General features: G+C 40.5%; 1 protein-coding gene across 1 annotated transcript in view; it reads left to right on the top strand.

Moving 5' to 3' along the window:
* ACBD6 (acyl-CoA binding domain containing 6) overlaps window positions 1-20,114 on the top strand; it is a 115,433-nt gene that overhangs the window by 25,016 nt on the left and 70,303 nt on the right. The window contains exon 4 of the mRNA XM_038758597.1: window positions 9,950-10,032. Within this exon, the coding sequence (XP_038614525.1) occupies window positions 9,950-10,032 (83 nt within the window). The remainder of the gene's footprint in view (window positions 1-9,949; window positions 10,033-20,114) is intronic.

Below are 20,114 nucleotides of genomic sequence, written 5' to 3'. Positions count from 1 at the left end.
CCTGATATTTTTTAGCTATGCCATATTTTTTTCCCTCGCTATACACTTGCTAATGTGCACAACTGATAGATTCATAAAAAACGTTTTTTTATTAAAGCAGTTATCATAAAGTATCAAATGCAAGATAAGTCAATAGATGTTATATTTCATGAGGCATATAAATCTGCAGGATGCTATTGATTTCCAATTGTGAGTCCCCAGATGGCATTAATTAATGTGTTTTCCTGTGTACTGAAATCATAAGTTTGAGTCCGAAGGCAGATAAGGTATTGGTGGTTGAGTTCCTTAGACTTTGTTCTTCTAAAACCTGACCTTCCTGTCCCAAGAGAAACCAGAACCCCTGGGCTTGTGGCAGTCATCTGTTCAGTTAACAGGTCTTCTCCCACTTCTGCAACTGTCCTGGGGTTGAGGGGAAGGTGGATTTAGGAAGATGGGTTGCGAGCCTCCCTCAGGCCAGGTTTTAAAACTCTGTCCTCCCCTTCTCCATGGCCCTATTTTGAGCTCACCCGTCTGTCACTGCCATCCCCTGGCTATTGTGTCGGCTGTGAGTTCAGTAAATCTGGCTCAGATTTGGAGATGATCCCTCCCTAGACAAACTGTGGGTCCTCCAAGCCTGGATGATCATGTGATAAATTGTGGGGGACCAGGCTCAATGACTCCAGTGGCTAGTGCTGCCTCAGGAGGTGTGATCTGGGGTGCCCAGAGCCAAGGAGTTGTGCATTAGGCTACAGAGGCACCAAAATCTACCTTTCTTAGAACGTATCCTCTTCAAAAACAGTCCAGAGTAGTTGATCTAGGCATTGGGAAGGGAGAGGGGCACGGCAGGAGGAAGTGGACTGAAGGTAGCCTGCACCCTGTTTTGGGGGAGGAGAGCATTACTAGAAGAGATGAGGGTCAGGATGGCCAGTGCACTGGTAGATGCCACTTGGGGAGCACTTTAGGCCTCCTTTTTGTGCAATTTGTTAAATATTTACTATGTGTCAAGCACTGTTTTAATCACTGGGATAGATACAAGTGTTTCAGGTTTGACACAGTTCCCGTCTCACGTGGGACTCAGTCTAAATTGGAGGGAGAAGGATTTAATTCCCATTTAACAGATGGTAACTCAAAACCTCCAATGGCTACCGATCAATCTGCGCATCAGGCAGAAACTCCTCACCCTGGGCTTCAAGGCTGTCCATCACCTCGCCCCCTCCTACCTCACCTCCCTTCTCTCCTTCTACTGCCCAGCCCGCACCCTCCGCTCCTCCACCACTAATCTCCTCACTGTACCTCGCTCTCGCCTGTCCCACCATCGACCCCCGGCCCACGTCATCCCCCGGGCCTGGAATGCCCTCCCTCTGCCCATCCGCCAAGCTAGCTCTCTTCCTCCCTTCAAGGCCCTGCTGAGAGCTCACCTTCTCCAGGAGGCCTTCCCAGACTGAGCCCCTTCTTTCCTCTCCCCCTCGTCCCCCTCTCCATCCCCCCGTCTTACCTCCTTCCCTTCCCCACAGCACCTGTATATATGTATATATGGTTGTACATATTTATTACTCTATTTATTTATTTATTTATTTATTTTACTTGTACATTTCTATCCTACTTATTTTATTTTGTTGGTATGTTTGGTTCTGTTCTCTGTCTCCCCCTTTTAGACTGTGAGCCCACTGTTGGGTAGGGACTGTCTCTATGTGATGCCAATTTGTACTTCCCAAGCGCTTAGTACAGTGCTCTGCACATAGTAAGCGCTCAATAAATACGATTGATTGATTGATTGATTGATTGGTAACGGAGACACAGAGAAACCCAAGGTCACACAGCAAGCAATTAAACAGAGCTGAGATTAGAACCTAGGTCTTTGAGTTCCAGGCCTGTGCTCTTTCCACTACGCCATGATGCCCCTCTTTCTCCCGGTTCTCAAGGAGTATGCAATCTTCAGGCGTGACAGACACGAAAATATATTAATGGTAGGGGAATTTTAGTAATTAGCAGATCAGTAATATTTGTTCATAGTTTAGTCTGTAGCTACACTAACCAGAAAAACCACTATAGTTTCAAGGTATTTTCAAACCGCTTTAACCTGACACTTGGTTTTGATTGAACTGAACAAGATTACAAAATAGAATGTTGTGCAATTTCGGTGTTTATAGATATTGAAGAAATATATTTACACTTGTATACCATTGTACAGTGGTACATGAAATGGATTGGTAGAAATAAGATCGTAGGAGATTTTGTAGCTCTGAATGAAATGTTCGTTTCTCTTAGCAAAGATTGCTGCCTTGGGAAAAGAATTGAATATGTGAAGGTTCTTTTAAGGTCATTCTTTCTCAAAACTCTTAATTAAAATTTCAAGAATGAATTGATTCTACTTTTATAAAATTTTGCTTCTGGTTTGACTGTTAATTGTATCACTGCTTGGAATTTTAAATTTGCACACCTTCCAGAACAACATGAAACTGAAAGATTTGCAAGTATGAAGTTAAATTCTCATTACTGTTAAAATCCCTAATTAAGCCCTCTTTACCCTCACTCCCTCTCCCTTCTGCATTGCTTATGCATGTGGATTTGTGCCCTTTGGACACTTGCTATTCACCCCACTTTCAGCCCCACACCACTTGTGGACGTTTCCATAATTTTTTTGTAATTTATATTAATTTGTCTCCTCCTGTTGCATGTAAGCTCTTTATTGGCAGGGAATGTGTCTACCACCTGTGTTATTGTACTCTCCCAAGTGCTTGTATAGTACTCTGCACACAGTAAGCACTCAAGAAATACTCTAGAGCCAACTTGGCCAACCTCCTGATTTTTGTATGTCAAACGTTAAACAACAACTAAGTGACTATTTGAACTTGCTTTTTGATGAAATGGGCATGAAAACTGACCAGCAGCTTCTCTGGTGCAAGGAAAATTACCATTATATTTTCTGACTAACCTAAAATAGTCACTCCATTGCCACTAGGCTTTACCATTCCTTTCAGTCCCAGGCCTCGCTAAAATGTCATCTGTAAGTTTTTTTGTATTGCCCAGAGACATCAGTAAACATCCTGCTTTTATGTGATGCAAGTATTTTCTTTACTGTGTTCAGATATCTATGCAGTTATGAAGCCCAAGGCACAAAATCCTTGGCTGAGCTTGAATCTCTGACCTTTGGGCATTTGATATTCACTCTTCCATCAACCCAAAGCATTTACATACATAATCTATAAATTATAATTATAAATTATTTATATTAATGTCTGTCTCACCCTCTAGACTGTAAGCTCGTTGTGGACAGGGAACGTGTTTATCAGCTCTGTTGTATTGTACCCTCCCAAGTGCTTAGTACAGTGTTTTGCACACAGCGCTCGATAAGTACCATCAATTTATTGATGACGGTGAAGAGGCAGTAGCACAGTTCAGTAGCATTCTGGGTGTCTGAGCAGTCCTATCTAGGGAAACACTGCTAATTCCTAATATCAGGGGAGCCAGTGGAGCCTGCTGGTTTGTCAGGGATGGAATTGGGACTCACTTGGGAGCCTTTCTTATACAGAAGTAATACCGATAACCTGATAATCCTTTGGTACAGTGGTTGTTGATAATAATAGTTTACAAGTCTTAGGAGCGGTTCTGCAACTTCTCCAAGTCCCTTCAGAACACTTGGTGGATATCAGGCAGTCTGCATGATTCATTCAAGTCATGATCTAACATACCCTTATAATTGCTCTCATGGGGGAAATCTTTTCAAATTTTCATACTTAATCTGAAAAACTGGACTATTTTAAAATATAAGTAACCACATAATACTTGAATATGTTTATGTACAATTACAGATTGAGACCAAACCATGGTTTTAAAGTTTTTGCCTTTTTCAACACCCATCAAAGTCCAAGAAATATTCTCACTGCTTAAGTTGTACTTTTTAAAAAAATTTTTCAGTTATCCAAAGCTACAGTAAAAACCCAGGTCTTAGACACAATTCTTTCAGTTCATCGTCATCATCATCAATCGTATTTATTGAGCGCTTACTGTGTGCAGAGCACTGTACTAAGCGCTTGGGAAGTACAAATTGGCAACATATAGAGACAGTCCCTACCCAACAGTGGGCTCACAGTTCACTGAAGTTGATGGTTTTTCATCCTATTCAGATGTTGCTATAGTTTAATGTAATTCATTCAAGTGTATCATTCTTACCATGGACTGTGCTGAGATATTTGGTTAGGTGTTAAAGAAAGGCCCCGTTGCATTTTCAGGACTGTGTCATAAAAGGAAGGAACAGGACAGGGATGACTAGGAGGGGAGAATCTCACTAGCATTACCAGGATTTTTTTCTTTGAAGAACATTTAGATGATAAAGCTGTCCTTTCCTATTATTTTATTGTTTTAGTCACAATTAGATTTTAATGATGCTAGAGCTTATAACTGAGTTTAAGATACTGCTTCTCTAAAAAGAAAATGGAGTTGAAATTGTCAGTAAGCTATTACCTAGGCTTTTTTAAAAAGTGCTGTCATTTTAGGTTAACCTCTGAACCATTTGTTACACGTGGTGCATCTATTATGGCTCAGAACAGTCTAAAGGTGGGCAGCTATAGCCAAGCATCACAAGAAAAGGTAGAAAACAAAATTAATTGTATTAACAAATATTAGACACTGAATTTCTGCTCCATCTGGAATGCAGCTGATAGGTTTTTGCCTCCTGGAATAGTATAACTGATGACAGACCGCCAGGGTATAATTGAACTGGATGGTCTTACATTAACAAATACACTCCTGTGCCTCTAAACAAGAGGAAGAAGAGTTTGCTACCTCTGATTTGCAAAAAAAGCATCAACTTTGCTCCTGCAACTGCTTGATATTGATTTAGTTTGTACCTATTAGATTGGTGCAACCGAACCATCTTTGATTAGAGAATCAGCGAGGCCTAGTGGAAAGAGCAAGGGCCTGGCTCTGGCTCCGCCACTTGCCTGTTGGGTGACCTTGGACAAGTCACTTAACTTCTCTGTGCCTGAGATACAGTGGGTAAATCACTTCACTTTGATCCTCAGTTCCCTCATCTGTAAAATGGGGATTAAGTCTGTGAGCCCCATATGGGATATGGACTATGTCTAACGTGATGATCTTGTATCTACCCTGGTGCTTAGTACTGTGCCTGGCACATAGTAAATGCCTAATAAATACAATTAAAAAAACCCAAAACAGTCAAATGTTACATTCCTTTCAGTAATTGCATGAAGGAATGCATGATAGTAATGTTTAAATATGTACATGGAATTATAGAAAGTACAACTGAAAAAATATTATATATCCATATCTTTCCTAGAACAGTAGTGTGTTTTGCCCCTTGTAAACCCTTTTTAGATTGTAAACTCCTGGTGGAATGGGAACATGTCTTCCAACTCTGTTGTACTTTCCCAAGTGCTTAGTACAGTATTCTGCACACAGTAAGTGCTCAATAAATATGATTGATTGACTAATTTTTTAACCACTCCATGCTGAATTTTCCCATTTATAAAAATGGGGATAGGAACACATTTTAAGGGGACACATAACAGTTAAGGGGAGCAAACCCAAGTGCAGAGGCAACACAGAAGGGAGGGCTTAGTCAGAGTAGGCCTCTTTGAGGGATTAGGATTTTAGGATGGCATTGAAGGTGGGAAGAGGGCTGATTTGTTGGCTGTGAAGCAGGAGGGAGTTCCAGGCCGGAAAGAGGACATGAAGATGGGTTGGTGGACACAAATCATGGTACAGAGAGTGGGTTGGTGTTAGAGGAATGAGATGTATGGGTTGGGTTGTAGTAGGAGATCCTCGAGTTAAGTTAGGTTGGGGAAAACTCATTGCCTTTAAACTAATGGTAAAGAGTTTGTTTTATCCAGAGATGGGTGGGCAACCATTGGAGATTTTTGAGGAATGGAGAAATAGATATGGACCAAATGGTTTTTTTAAGAAAAATGATCTGGGCAGCAGAGTGACGTATGGTCTGGAGACGGGGAGAGACAGGAGGCAGAGTGGTCAGCGAGAAAGCTGATGCTATAGTTAGGGTGGTATATGAGTGCATGGGTCATTGTGGTAGCAGTTTGGATGGAGAGAAAAGGGGAGAGTCCAGAGGTTTTATGAAGGTAGAACTCACAGGATTTTGTGACAGAATGAATATGTTGAATTCACTCATTCATCCAATCGTATTTATTGAGCGCTTACTGTGTGCAGAGCACTGTACTAAGTTCTTGGGAAGTACAAGTTGGCAGTGGTCCCTACCCAACAATGGGCTCACAGTCTAGAAGGGGGAGACAGACAACGAAACAAAACATGTAGGCAGGTGTCAAGTCATCAGAACAAATAGAATTAAAGCTAAATGCACATCATTAACAAAATAAATAGAATAGTAAATATGTACAAGTAAAATAAATGGAGTGATAAATTTGTACAAGCATATATACAGGTGCTGCGGGGAGGGGAAGGAGGTAGGGTGGGGGAGATGGGGAAGAGGAGAGGAAAAAGGGGGCCCAGGCTGGGAAGGCCTCTTGAAGGAGGTGAGCTCTCAGTAGGACTTTGAAGAGAGGAAGAGAGCTAGCTTGGCGGATGTGTGGAGGGAGGACATTCCAGGCCGGGGAAGGCCGTGGGCCGGGGGTCGACGGTTGGACAGGCGGGAACGAGGTACAGTGAGGAGGTTAGCAGTTGAATGAGAGTGCTGTTTCAGAATTTTCTAAACAATATAGCAAGGTCTGGATTTTCATTTTAAATAAATATTACCTTATTTTGCTTTACATTTTTCCAGCCATTTCTAGTCATTTAACAGGGAATGGGATATGGGTTAAAATCCTGAAAAAGTGCCTCCTATTGTAGTAGAAAAGCAATGTGACCTAGTGGGAGGAACATGGGCCCGGGAGTTAGAGGGCTTGTGTTGATCCTAGCTCTGCCATTTATACATGATAATAATAATAGAATTTGTTAAGCACTTACTATATGCCAAGTACTATATAAGCACTAGGTTAGATAAAAGTTAAAGCAGGTTGGACACAGTCCCTGTCCCCCAAAGGGCTCACACACTAAGTAGGAGAAAGATCGGGAATTGAAATTTTACACTGAGGAAACTGAGGTGTAGAGAAGTTGTGACTTGTACAGCAAGCAAGTGGCAGATCTGGGATTAGAACCAGGTCGTATAACTCCCAAGCCTGTGCTCTTTTCACTAGTCTACTCCACTTCCTCCATGCCTGCTGTATTAACATTGAACAAGTCACATAATTTCTCTGTTCCTCAGTTTTGTCATCTGTAAAATGGGGATTAAATATCTGTTCTCCCTCACACTTAGATGATGAGCCCCATTAGGAACAGGGACTGTGTCCAACCTGATTACCTTGTATCTATCCCAGCACTTAGTTCAGTGCTTGGCACATAGTAAGCTCTTAACAAATACATTATTATTATTACTATAATAACAATTTTATTATTACTACTACTGCCCTGTCTCACCTAAAATGACATTCAGTAAATGTTTTCCATTGAAGTGCTTTAAGTAGCTTTAAAGCCTGTATACATGCTAGGATTTTTCAAAGCTGTATTGTTAAAGATTGTTAATATGGAGTGTGTTATGTGATTTAACTTTTAAAAAAAGAAATTTAAAGAAAAGAAAATATATACCTAGAGAGCCAATATTTTTTTTCAGTGAATGCAGAATATTTTTGTGTTTTATCAAGAGATAAGTACCAGCCATTTCTTAAAGCCCCAAGAAAAATAGCTCATGCCCATAACAAATAGCAGATGAGACAGGATTTAATTTCCACCTAATTAGTATGGAAATGACTGATTGGTTTGATGAAAATTGCTACATAGATTTATTTAGGGACCCTGTCTTAAGACTTTTTTAGGATAAGATGCTCAGTTATTAAAACCTTTTCAGTAAATATTAATTTTTGTTTAACAAATAATTAATTGCAGAAAAAAGTTGGATTTTTTCCCACTATTTGCTAAATAATAAATGATTTTTGAAAGGGGATTCTGAAAATTTAAGGATTATTGTCAAGGGGATTCTAATTCCTACTTCATCTTGGTGTGATGGTGTCCTGCTAAGTGTTTCTCTGAGAGAAGAGTAATTTTATACCCCTTAAGAGTAAACTAAAGAAATAAGCAATTTAGTCTGAGTTGCATAGCTGACCAAAGTGTATGAGTTTCTATCTCTAACAAGACCCAGGTCTCCTCACTGTGAGTGAGTTAGTTAGTGTCCAGAAAAGCTGAAGATACAGAGCGAGAAAGCCCTCCCTACTTAAATCATTTCATCATATTTCAACATGAAAAACCCCAAGGAGGAGGCTTTTTTTTCCAGTGGCTAGAGAGACTTCACGGGGTTTTAATCTTGACCCCAAACTGAGTGAGGTAGATTCTAGATCAAGTGATAAAGCTTCAGCCAACAATTTATTCTTTTCTCTCTGAGCTACCTAGCATTTCATATCTCAAATAATACAGCCACAAGCAAAATAAGTTGGCAAAATGTATCCCAATATGTGCCAAGTTGGAATCTTATCCCAGTTGCTGAAGCAACAGAAAAACAGTGTAATGGATTGAGAGTAGAGAAAAATACTAAAACTTCACAAGAGATGCTCTAGTTCCTTTGAAGAATGGTGAAGAAAATGGGCAAAACTTGCCCTACTGCTATTAAGCAATAGAAGGGAGAGTGGAATAAACCAATCTACCCCAAGTTGAACAAATTAGCTCAAAGCAGTTGTGAGGCTTACTTTTCTCTTGGACCATTCCACTGCATTTCGGAAGCAACTGACCACTGCCTTATTGTGGCTCTTTTGGCCTTTTTGCCTGTTGCTCATAGTGGGAGTTGCTACAAGGCCTTTGTAAGTGAGGGAATGGTTGTGTAGACTCCTCTCTTAGTGTGCTGCTTGGGTCTGCAGCATTCCTATTTTAAGACTTGGCTTGGTCCACTTCAAGCCGTAAAACTGCCTTAAGTGTGGCATAAAATCGAAGCCCTGAGCAGGGTGCCAGAGGAATGGCCTCTTTCGCAGAGCCAGGAGTATCTCTAAGAAAGTCAATCAGTGGGATTGATTGAGTGCTAACTATGTACTAAGGAGTTGGAGGAGTACAATACAGTAAAGTTGGTAGACACTCTCCCTGCCCTCCAGTAGTTTACAATTTATGGATCCAAGTGTTTCCAGTTGAATGAATAGAGGAGGCGTATGGCATATCATTCTTTCTCATTATGCCTGATTTATGCAGTAGGGAATTTTGAACTAATTTGCTCAAATTTGTCCTGCCATATGGAAAAATTACATATCTCTGATCTAAAGTGTCAGTCCTGTTATGGATTAAGCACCTTTTCTGACATGAATTTTCCAGAAATTTTAGAGGTACAGTCTGTTTTCTTTGGGTTACACTCTTGGATAGCAAGAGTTACACTCTTGGAAAAACTCCACGGTGAGGAACATTCACATTTTAATATGCCTGCCTTGTTAGGATGCTACTATGGCGTAGTTTAGGGACAATCATCACATTGCACCGTGATATAATTTTGTATGGTTCTCCTGAACAGAAGGATTGCTGACCCCTGTCCCAGATTAGGTAATGTTAAGGGTGCTTAATGTTGCCGTGTGTGCCAACGGATAACTAAGAATTTGAACCTGACTTTTACCTAAATAAAAAAAGGTGTATTAAAAATTGTGTAGTTGACTCATTCCTCCCCTAGGAATATTATTTTTTTTAACCTAAAAAAAGTGCATGTGGTTTAGGGAAGAGAGGGGAGGGAGATGACAGAGTACTTTCTTCAGTAATTCTTTTTGGACAATTTTTCAAGTGAATATGAAGATTCTAATTGTTCAGGAACGCTACTTGGGGAAGCAGTTAAGGAAGGCAAAAGAAAAATGGTTCAAGACCAAATCCTAGAAGTTTCCTCACCACCCTCTGAGCAAATTATCTTAAATACTAATGTGTAATTGAGAACACATCTAACACTATCCTACATTACCCCATTTTCCCAATTTTTTTCTTCTTTCAGACACCAGAGAAGAAAGAGAAAGAAGGAAAGATTGGTTTTGGTGGGCCAGTCATTAGCTCTCTGTATCAAGAAGAAACTATCAGGTAAATCTTTCTTTAGGTATTTGACCACCATTGATATTATTTAAAGAAATTGTGTTGAATTTTGTGTAGTGTTTTCTCTTTCCAGAAAACCATTTAGTGGCATTTTTAGCAGGATAATAAATGGCAGGAAGGGACGTTTTAGGTCCATAATCCCTTAAATCAATAACTGCCTGTTTCAGTGCCAGGTTCTAACCTTTACCAGCATTGAGACGTGGGCAGGGAAAGCCATTCTTTCTTCAAAATCCCCAACTTGAAAGGCAGATTTTTGTCTGTTCTTGATCATTTTATTCTAAACAAATAATTACTTTTCAAATATATTTCAGTAGCTAGGTACATGGATGCTTTATCTTCCAAACAAATCAGTTATAGTTATTTTAGCAAGTCTGGAAATATGACATTCTATTTTAAAAGGTCTGCTATATATATATATATATATGTACACACACACACACACTCTCTCTCTCTCTCTGTCTCTCAAACTCGTGTTCTTTACTGTCAAAGTTGTGGTTTTGTGTAGAAAAAATACATTTTGTGATTGGATCGGCTTGCAGAATGATAGTAACTAGCTTTCCCTGAGGTCTGGCATAATTGCCCAGGCCAGGTGGCCTTTATGACTGCTCAGCTCTAGCAAAACTGGTAAACTTCCCCAGTATCCCTTTTTTCCTTCTCCCTATCTTGTTCTCTCCCCCTCCCCCTTTTCTTTTATTCTGCCCTCTGACCACTGTTTTCCCTTTTGCCTCTACTTTCCTCCTCTTCCTTGCTCTTTCTCTTTGTATCTATGCCTTTCTTTTTACTTTCTGCATGTCTTCCCGATCCCTCACCTCTCTGTTGTCCAAGGGGAATCTGCTTACCTTAATCTAGTTATGATGTGTAGAAGCATCACACAATAGTTTAGAACAAGCAACCCAGAAAAGCAGACTATGCATTTAAAATGGCAGGGGATAACTGTGAAAGTAGTTAAACTCTATAGAATGTAGTGCCTGAATTAGAAATAAAGTATTAAGCATCTTTATTTTGAAAGTATGTTCCCAGAGATCTAAAATCATGACCTCAGAAGTTAACCATTAAAGACAAATATGTCATGAACATGCAGTTCTAAAATATTACTTTTTTTCTAATAATGCTTTTAAAAATACTGGTATTTTTAGTTTTCAGACTCTTCACTGACTTCCTGGGATTTCTAGTGTTTTATTTGTATATCTTTAGAGTTTACAGCAGGCACAAATGAGTGTTTAGTGCTTTTAATTGTTGAGAACTTTTTCCCTTTCACCGTATCAAAGTTGTAGTAATAATGTTTTTTTTATTGGGCATTGCACTGCAGTAAGACCTAGGAAAGTACAGCCCATTCTCCAATAAAAGAGATAGACATAAAATACTAGCAAATGGAGTGACCAGAGTAAGTAATTGCGTGTACAGTGGAGTGTATGTGTCAATCAATCAATCAATCAATCGTATTTATTGAGCGCTTACTGTGTGCAGAGCACTGTACTAAGCGCTTGGGAAGTACAAGTTGGTAATATCAGTGGTATGTATTGAGCACTCTCCCTTCTGTGTCATCTATGCACCTGGATCTGTGAGCTTTGAGTGTTGATGCTCACCCCACCCTCCACCCCCAGCACTTATGTACATATCGATAAATTATATATTAGAAGTTATTTATATTACTGTCTGTCTCCCCTCTAGACTGTAAGCTCACTGTGGGCAGGGAATGTGTCTAATAACTTTGTTATATTATACTCTCCCAAGCACTTAATATAGTGCTCTACACACACTAAGTGCTGAACAAGTATGATTGATGACGATGCAGAGCCCTGTACTAAGTGGGAGACTATAACAGAATAGAGTTAGACTGTGAATAGCATGTGGACCCGAGATGGTGTTAAACCTGATTAACTTGTTTCTACATCTGTGCTTAGAAAAGCGCTTGACACATAGTAAGCACTTAACAAATGCCATTACTAATAGGGTTAGTAGATGTGATCCCTAGCCATAAGTCGCTTACAGCCTATTGGATGAGACTGACATTAAAATCAATTTCATATAGGGGTTGGGCAAAGAAGGATATGATCGTAAGTGCTGTGGGGTATCAAAGTGTGTATGGGTTACACATCTAAGTGCACAGACAGTGCAGAAGGATGGGGAAATGAGGGATTAGTCAGGAAAGGCTTCTTGGAGGAGATATGATTTTAGTAAGTCTTTGAAGACAAGGAGAGTAGCCGTTTTCCAGATATGAACGGATAGGGAGTTACAGGTCAGAGGGAGAACGTGAGCAAGGGGTTAGCAACAATAGAGATGAGATCAACATATATCATTATTATTGTTATTACTATTATGGTACTTTTTAAGGATTTACTCTGCACCAAGCACCATTCTAAGCGCTGGGGTAGATACAAGTTAATCAGGTAGCTTGTAGCTTGTCCCACATGGGGTTTGCAGTCTAAGTAGGAGGGAGTAGAATTTCATTCTCATTTTACAGATGAGGAAACTGAGGCACAGAAAAGTTAAGTGACTTGCCCAAGGTCACACAAGCTGACATGTTGCAGAGTTGAGATTAGAACTCAGGTCCTTTGACTTCCAGGTCTGTGCTCTTTCCACTAGGCCACTGTGCTTCTCTAGGCCACTTGAATGCAAGCACATATATTGTAAGATATACTGTAAAGAAATTAGATTTTCAAGATCGAAAATGAAAATATCCCCATTGGTTCTATTGGGGGAGAAGAAACATGGAATTCATTTTAGCTAGTTCAGTCTCCATCATTTTTAATTATACTGCAAACTCCAGAATTTCCATAGATTAGAAAGTTCACTGAGCAGTCAGAATTTTATTTTCTAGAATGCACTTTAGGATATGGCAGTATCTCCTAATGAAGTCCATTATGATGAAAATTCTTGTTACAAAATGCTGGAGAGCTGCAACCACCTGCCAGCCACATTCTACGTACAGTTTCTTTAAGAGCAAAATTTAATTAGAACAAAATACGAGAAAATCTTGAAGCTCGTCTTAATGACATTCTGTGTACACCTTTTGTTTTGTGAAAATTAGTACTGGTTTTTATGGTTTCCAGTTCCTCATGGAAAGCTCACATCTTGTTTCAAACACAAATTCTTTGTTAACACTATTGACAGGGAAATTCCTAAAAACATCTCATAGAGCTTAGACTGTAGCCCTATGTGAGACAAGGACTATGCCTGACCTGATTAACTTGTGTCTACCTCAGCACTTAAAACAGTTTTTGATACAGGGTAAATGCTTCACAAATATCATAATTCAATTTTTAAAAATAGAGCTGGCATCTAGAAACAATCAAATTAGAGTTATTTTATAAAAATGTCACTATGTGGTGGACAAAATTATTTCAAGCATGCCATCATTTTCTCAAGTTCCTAACTGTGGGAGTTATTTTAAGCTCCATTTTTAAAAAGAAAGCGGAATTAAGACTCAGAGCTAATAGATGAGAAGTGATGCACTCACTGAGACAGTACTTCTGAAACTTTTCAAAGTGCTAACACCCCAAATCCACTTTTATGTTTTTGAAGTGTACCATCCCCTCACAACTTAATTGGAAAGCTCTGTTCAATGTTACCAAGGTTCATTTTTGGGGAAAAAAAATCTAATCTGTAGATCAGCATGTATTTCATTTGTAAAATAGGGCATAATGATACATTTCTGAATAGTGTCCTACATTTTCAAAATCACTGATCACAAGGCAAATCAATATAAACACACTGACCTTTTGGTTCATTTTAGGTTGTGTGGACTTGAGAAGATTTACTTATTTGCTTCAGCCAGGCCTCCTCACATTTAATCTTTCTGAAGTCATTCTCTTTTCTTTCAAAAACGAAAGATAGATACTGCCTTTACATGGCAGTTGTTAAAAAAAACCCAACAAAACACTAAGATAAAAGAGCCATTTCTTAAATCCCAGGCCGCCATTTTTAAGCAAAAAGGGATTCTTCTGAAAATTAATACTTGATAAAGAGGACTCACAAATGGGTTTAAAGATTGCTAACTCAGAATCTCTTACGAATTCTGTTGAAAGGATTAAGGTCTTTGCCCAGAGTAAAGGCATATGAAAAGAAGTCTTTATTTTAGTTGAGGTAAGTGTTTCAAGTCCACTTGCTAATTTCCTCCAAATCTCTCCCACAGAACCTCTTTATTACTTCTGTCAGTTGGTTAGCAATGTCATTTCAAAGCAGAAGCCCATCAGATTAATTTAAAAATATGCATTTGAGAGGTGTGACCTGTTTTAAAAATAAAAAAAACCCAAAACCTTGCTGCTCATGTACAAAGATACACGTGGTAAGAATCATTTGTAGCCCTTGTACTTGGAAAACTCTGATCTAGGAGTTGGAAGATAAATTTAGGAATTGGACAGAGCAGGTATTAAAAGTGCTAACAAATGATGAAGCCGTGCATTCTTCCATCTCTCCCCCCAAGATTTGATGGTCCCCATTATGTTTTGTAGTTTGCTTGATGCCATGTAATCTATCAGAATTTTATTAATCCCACTAACATAAGCAGCCATCTGGACCCCCTCTGAGAAAGACCAGAGTCGTGCACAACTGGAATGATTGATGGGCTCTGGAATTGATTAGTTGTTCTGTGAGACAAATGAACTGTTTTGGCAGAAAATACCAGAGGTCACTGCATGTGGTCAAGCACAAAGGCCTGTAGAATTTTAAAGAGATGCCTCCACCAGAGGCTTAAAAAGTTGCTATTTGCGGACAATAATAGATTTTGAAAACATTACAACAGTTGAAATTTCTTCCCCTCACCGGTAATTGTTTAGCCGTAACTTTTCATAAAACTGAAGGATTAACTATGAAAATGAGAACTGGGAATGATGATTTTTTTTTTCCGTGTTGCTAATAGGTCTTAAGGGCACCGTGTGTGTGCACATGCAGAGCAAATGCTGGACAGTTACCTGGCAACACAGATGTGTGCTTAAACATATATGTGGGACAGGGACTGTGTCTGATCTGATTGTAGTGTACGTACCCCGTCTCATGCTTGGTACTTATAATAGTAATAATGGCATTTATTAAGCGCTTACTTGGTACGTAGTAAATGCTTAGCAAGTATTACTGTCATTGCTATTTTCAGAAAGAACTGTTTTTCACCAGCCCCAAGTCAGCTTGAGACTGACATAATCGGATCAAAGTTCAGGGGAACCCAGGGTACAAGAAGCCAAATTTTACCCCCTTGGCTGCAAGACTGCTCTCCTCTTTCTGTCCTCCCACATAGAGTGTGGCAGAACTCGTTTGGCCCTCCCGGGTAGTGGTGTGTTCTGGGCAGTTGTCCATCTGCTCAAAGGTTGTAGAGAACTGAATAAGGATGGTGCTTATGAATAAGTAATTATGTACCAGGCAGTGTGTTAAGCTCTGAAGTAGATTCAAGGTAATCAGGTCAGTTTCCTCTCCGACATGAGACTCACAATCTAAGAGGACAGAAAGCCGGTGTTTTATCCTCATTTTGTAGATGGGGAAACCCAGGCTCTGGGAGGTTGTGATTTTCCTGAAGACACCCAGCCAGCTAGTGACAGGGCTAGGCATAGAACCCAGTCTCTTGATTTCCAGTCTTGTTTTGTTTCACACTGTCACACCAGTTTAGTTGCAGCAAGTATTTTAAGTCATCATTATAGGCATTTCGTTTTTATTATTAATATGGTTTTTATTTGTATTAGGAATTTCAGGCTTTGAATAAGCACGTCCCTTTAGAACAACATTTTTCTTTCTCCCCTCTTAGCACTTGAAGGTGTAACAACCTTTAACTGCATCTGCTTGGCTCTGTTTTTGTCACTGTGCTGGTCACCCTCAGAACTGGGCTAACGCTTGGACTGTGGGTGGGGAATTGGATGACACATGTCTTGTTACGTCCTGGTTACTCTCAGAGGACTGCACAAGAGTGTATAGGCAAGTGGGTAACTCCCCCCTCGGGAACCTGACTGCTCAGAATGAACTTGAGTTATGGATTTATTCAGCCCGTAAAACCTCAGCTGGCATAAATAATTGAGAAAGCAAAGGTTTGTCTGTGGTCCATACCTCAGGGACACTTAGCTCCCTTCCTCCTTCCTACCTCCCTTTCTTATGAAAATGATCCCAGTTGCACTGCTAGATAATAACAACACCAAGCAATTAAAAGCTATGGGTGGCTGGAGAGAGGAGAAAAGGTTCAGTTAATGAGCTTTTCCTCTTCCCGGACCCAGGAGAACCTCAAGAGTGACGAGGCGATTAAAGCGAAGAGATAATTATAGATTATGTGAAAATGGGTCCCACGGGCAAGAGGACCTTGACATAAACAGTAACTGTTGCAAAGTCTCTTGGATCCCCTTACTCACCTTCTCTCTAACATGCTTCATTTTAACTTGAGAATGCTCAGTGGAATAATGCCAAACAGACTGCCAGGGCCACCTGTTTGCTGTTCACTGGCCCTCCTAGGCAAAGTGTCATCCTTCAAACACATGTGTAGCAATGAATCTCAGATAAAGGCTAAGTCAACAAATGAGAGCAATCACAGCAGTATTAGCAAAGGCCTTCCTCTCTTTACTTAGAGATTTAACGTATGGAGGACAGAGACTGTGTCTGATCAATCAATCAATCATATTTATTGAGTGCTTACTGTGTGCAGAGCACTGTACTAAGCAGTTGGGAAGTACAAGTTGGCAACAACTTGATCTGATTGTATTTCATCAATCTAGCTATCTCAGTGCTTGGCATATAATATGTGCTTAACGAATAGCATAATAATAATTAGTGTTATTATTATTATTGCTAGTATTATAGTAGGTGCCTCTAACTTTGCTGAAATAACTTGAACCCAAGGAGAAAGTAAATGTATAATTTCCCATTTAATAATCTTTCTAGCTTCCTCCTGAAGAAAACTTTAATGAACCATTTTAAAGTTCTGCCAGTTACAGTTTTTTTCAATCAACCAATTGTATTTATTGAGCGCTTACTGTGTGCAGAGCACTGTACTGAGAGTACAGTCTAACAGAGTTGGTAGATAAATTCCCTGCCCACAATGAGCTTCAGTCTAAAGGGGGAATCATCCCCCTGGCCTGGAGTGCCCTCCCTCTGCACATCCGCCAAGCTAGCTCTCTTCCTCCCTTCAAAGGCCTACTGAGAGCTCACCTCCTCCAGGAGGCCTTCCCAGACTGAACCCCCTCCTTCCTCTCCCCTTCCTCCCCATCCCCCCACCTTACCTCCTTCCCCTCTCCACAGCACCTGTATATATGTATATATGTTTGTACGTATTTATTACTCTATTTTACTTGTACATATTTATTCTATTTATTTTATTTTGTTAATATGTTTTGTTTTGTTGTCTGTCTCCCCCTTCTAGACTGTGATCCCGCTGTTGGGTAGGGACCGTCTCTATATGTTGCCAACCTGTACTTCCCAAGCTCTTAGTACAGTGCTCTGCACACAGTAAGCGCTCAATAAATACGATTGAATGAATGAATCTTCTGGACTTTATTATTTAGGGACTCCGAGTTCTGTGGAGAAAAAGCATTATATGAAACCAAGATGTATCATTATTAATATTACTGTTATTACTGCTTTTGCTTGCCAGTTATGAGGTTTAGGCTCCTGAGAGTGCCTGGGAATTGCAGAGGGGGATGGAACACTGTGGTGCCTCCATGACTTTGGGCATACCACGTGAAAATGAAGTACGATTATGCCTCTCCCCCTCCCCAAACAGACATTCTAAGGCTGAACTAAGCATTTTACAAAAAAAATCAGTGTGAAAATCACTTTTACTTACCTCTGAAGTACTGTTATTAAAAGTGTCACCTAAGCATTTGGTCTCTGCACTATAAACTCCACCCAAACCCTATCCTCCTCTTACTCTTTCATCACTGTAGACAGCACCACCATCCTCCTTGTCTCTCAGCCCGTAACCTTGACATTATCCTCGACTCATCTCTCTCTTTAACTCACACTTTCAATCTGCCACCAAGTGCTGTCAGTCCCATCTTCACAACATCGCTTAAATCCACCCTTTCCTCTCCATCCAAACAGCTACCTCATTAATCCAAGCATTGCCTCTAGCCTCCCCCCTCTAGACTGCAAGACTGTTGTGGACAGGGATCTGGTCTACCAACTCTGTTGTTTTGTACTCTCCCCAGTGCGTAGTGCAGTGCTCTGCACAGAGTAAGAGCCCAATAAAGTTGATTAACTGATTGACAGGAATCATGTCTACTAACTCTATTGTACTCTTCCAGTGACCAGTACAGTACTCTGCACTACGTGATTGAGATAACTGGGGGAGTGAAAAATCTGTAAGACTTGGGATAGTACTAATAAATTACCTGGGCACCTTTGGGGTTCATTAACCTTGGCTATTTAGGAGGGTTTTGAATGGGAAAGACTGTCTGTGCAGATGGTTACAGTAAAGCACCCCTAATGTGCAAATGGGGCAGAATGGGACATTTCTGCCCTGAAAGATTCTCAGACATTATATGTCCGGTTGTTAATCTGAGGCACCTCCCCTCTGGAATCACAAGGCGGGTTGGCATGTTGCAAAGTTTACTTTGGCTTAAGCACCTTGCTTGAATAGGGAGATTAAAGCACATTTCCATTTAGCATAGGGAATGGCAGATCAGTCAGTCATATTTATTGGTATGTAAAACACTGTAAAACATCATCGTCAGTACTTTTTGAGCACTAACTATTTTCAGAGCATTGTATTAAGGCACTTGGGATAATTCACTATTACAGAGTTGGTAGACACTTCCTCTGCCCACAAGGTGCTAACAGCCTGGATGGGGTGACAGACTTTAATATAAATAAATAAATTATGGATCTGTACATAAGTGCTGTAGGGCTGAGGGTAGGGTGAATTAAGGGTGCAAATCCAAGTGAAGGCTTAGTTGGGGAAGGCTTCTTGGAGATGTGTTTTTAATAAGGCTTTGGAGTGGGGAGAGTGATCATCTGTTGGATATGACAAAGGAGGACGTTCCAGGCCAGAGATCGGACATAGACAAGAGGTTGGCGGCGAGATATACGAGCTCGAAGTTCAGTGAGTAGGTTGGCATTAGAGGAGCAAAATGTGCGGGCTGGGTTGTAGTAAGAAATCTGAGAGGCAAGATAGGAAGAGGCAAACAATAATAATAATAATAATGTGCTTACTATGTGCAAAACACTGTTCTAAGCCCCGGGGAGGTTACAAGGTGATCAGGTTGTCCCACGGGGGGGCTCACAGGCTTAATCCCCATTTTACAGATGAGGTAACCGAGGCACAGAGAAGTGAAGTGACTTGCCCAAATCTATAGTTTGTTAGTACTACGTGCCTAAATGTGGAGTAGTGTGGAAAAGGTTTTATTTTTGAAAATTAAGAATTTACATATGTGTACATAAAAGAATCAAATTCCCCAAAATTTATTTGGTATGTATTTGCCATGTTTTGGCTCATGTAACTAGTTTGTGTGTTTATCACCATTTTTAATATATCATTTTAGTCAATTTTATGGATCCCTGTGTAGGCTGCTCAGAATGGGGGTTGGGTGCCGGGTGCATTTGTGTTTGGGGAAACAGACTGCCCTTTGTCTCAGAGTACAATAAAGACATGAATGCCAATAATGTAAAGTGAAACTCAGTTAATACCCAGATGGCCACAGAGACCTAGGCAGAGTGCCGGAGTTGGAGCCCATCAGGAAGCTGATGACCCTGCCATTTCCTGGAGTTGATGCTAGAGGCTTGAAGGACCTCCCTTTAGAACCCCATGGGAGAAAGGTCCAAGATGTCGGCTGGGTTGGGGGGTGGGGGTGAGGAGGAGAGACTGGTGGTGGGGCAGTGGGGGGAGAGGCAGGGGAGTGCTTGTTGGACTAAGGGGACCCTGCCTGGGACAGTGACCATGACAGAGGACTGGGTAGTGCTAAGGCTAAGGTGGGACAGTGGGAACTTGCCATCATTTGGGAGCTTCACTGCTATTGAAGCCTGTGACTCCCTGAAACTACAAGATAGCAAATAAATCAATCAGTAGTATCTTTACAGAACACTCTACCAGATGTGGGAGGGTACAGTGGAGTTAGTAGGCATGATCCTTGCCTTCAAAGAGCTGAAAGTATAGAGGGAGAGAC

The sequence above is a fragment of the Tachyglossus aculeatus genome, chromosome 16 (genome assembly GCF_015852505.1).
Source record: "Tachyglossus aculeatus isolate mTacAcu1 chromosome 16, mTacAcu1.pri, whole genome shotgun sequence".
Classification (NCBI taxonomy): domain Eukaryota; kingdom Metazoa; phylum Chordata; class Mammalia; order Monotremata; family Tachyglossidae; genus Tachyglossus; species Tachyglossus aculeatus.
Note: the sequence above shows the minus strand (reverse complement) of the source record. Positions and strands in the feature narration are given on the sequence as shown.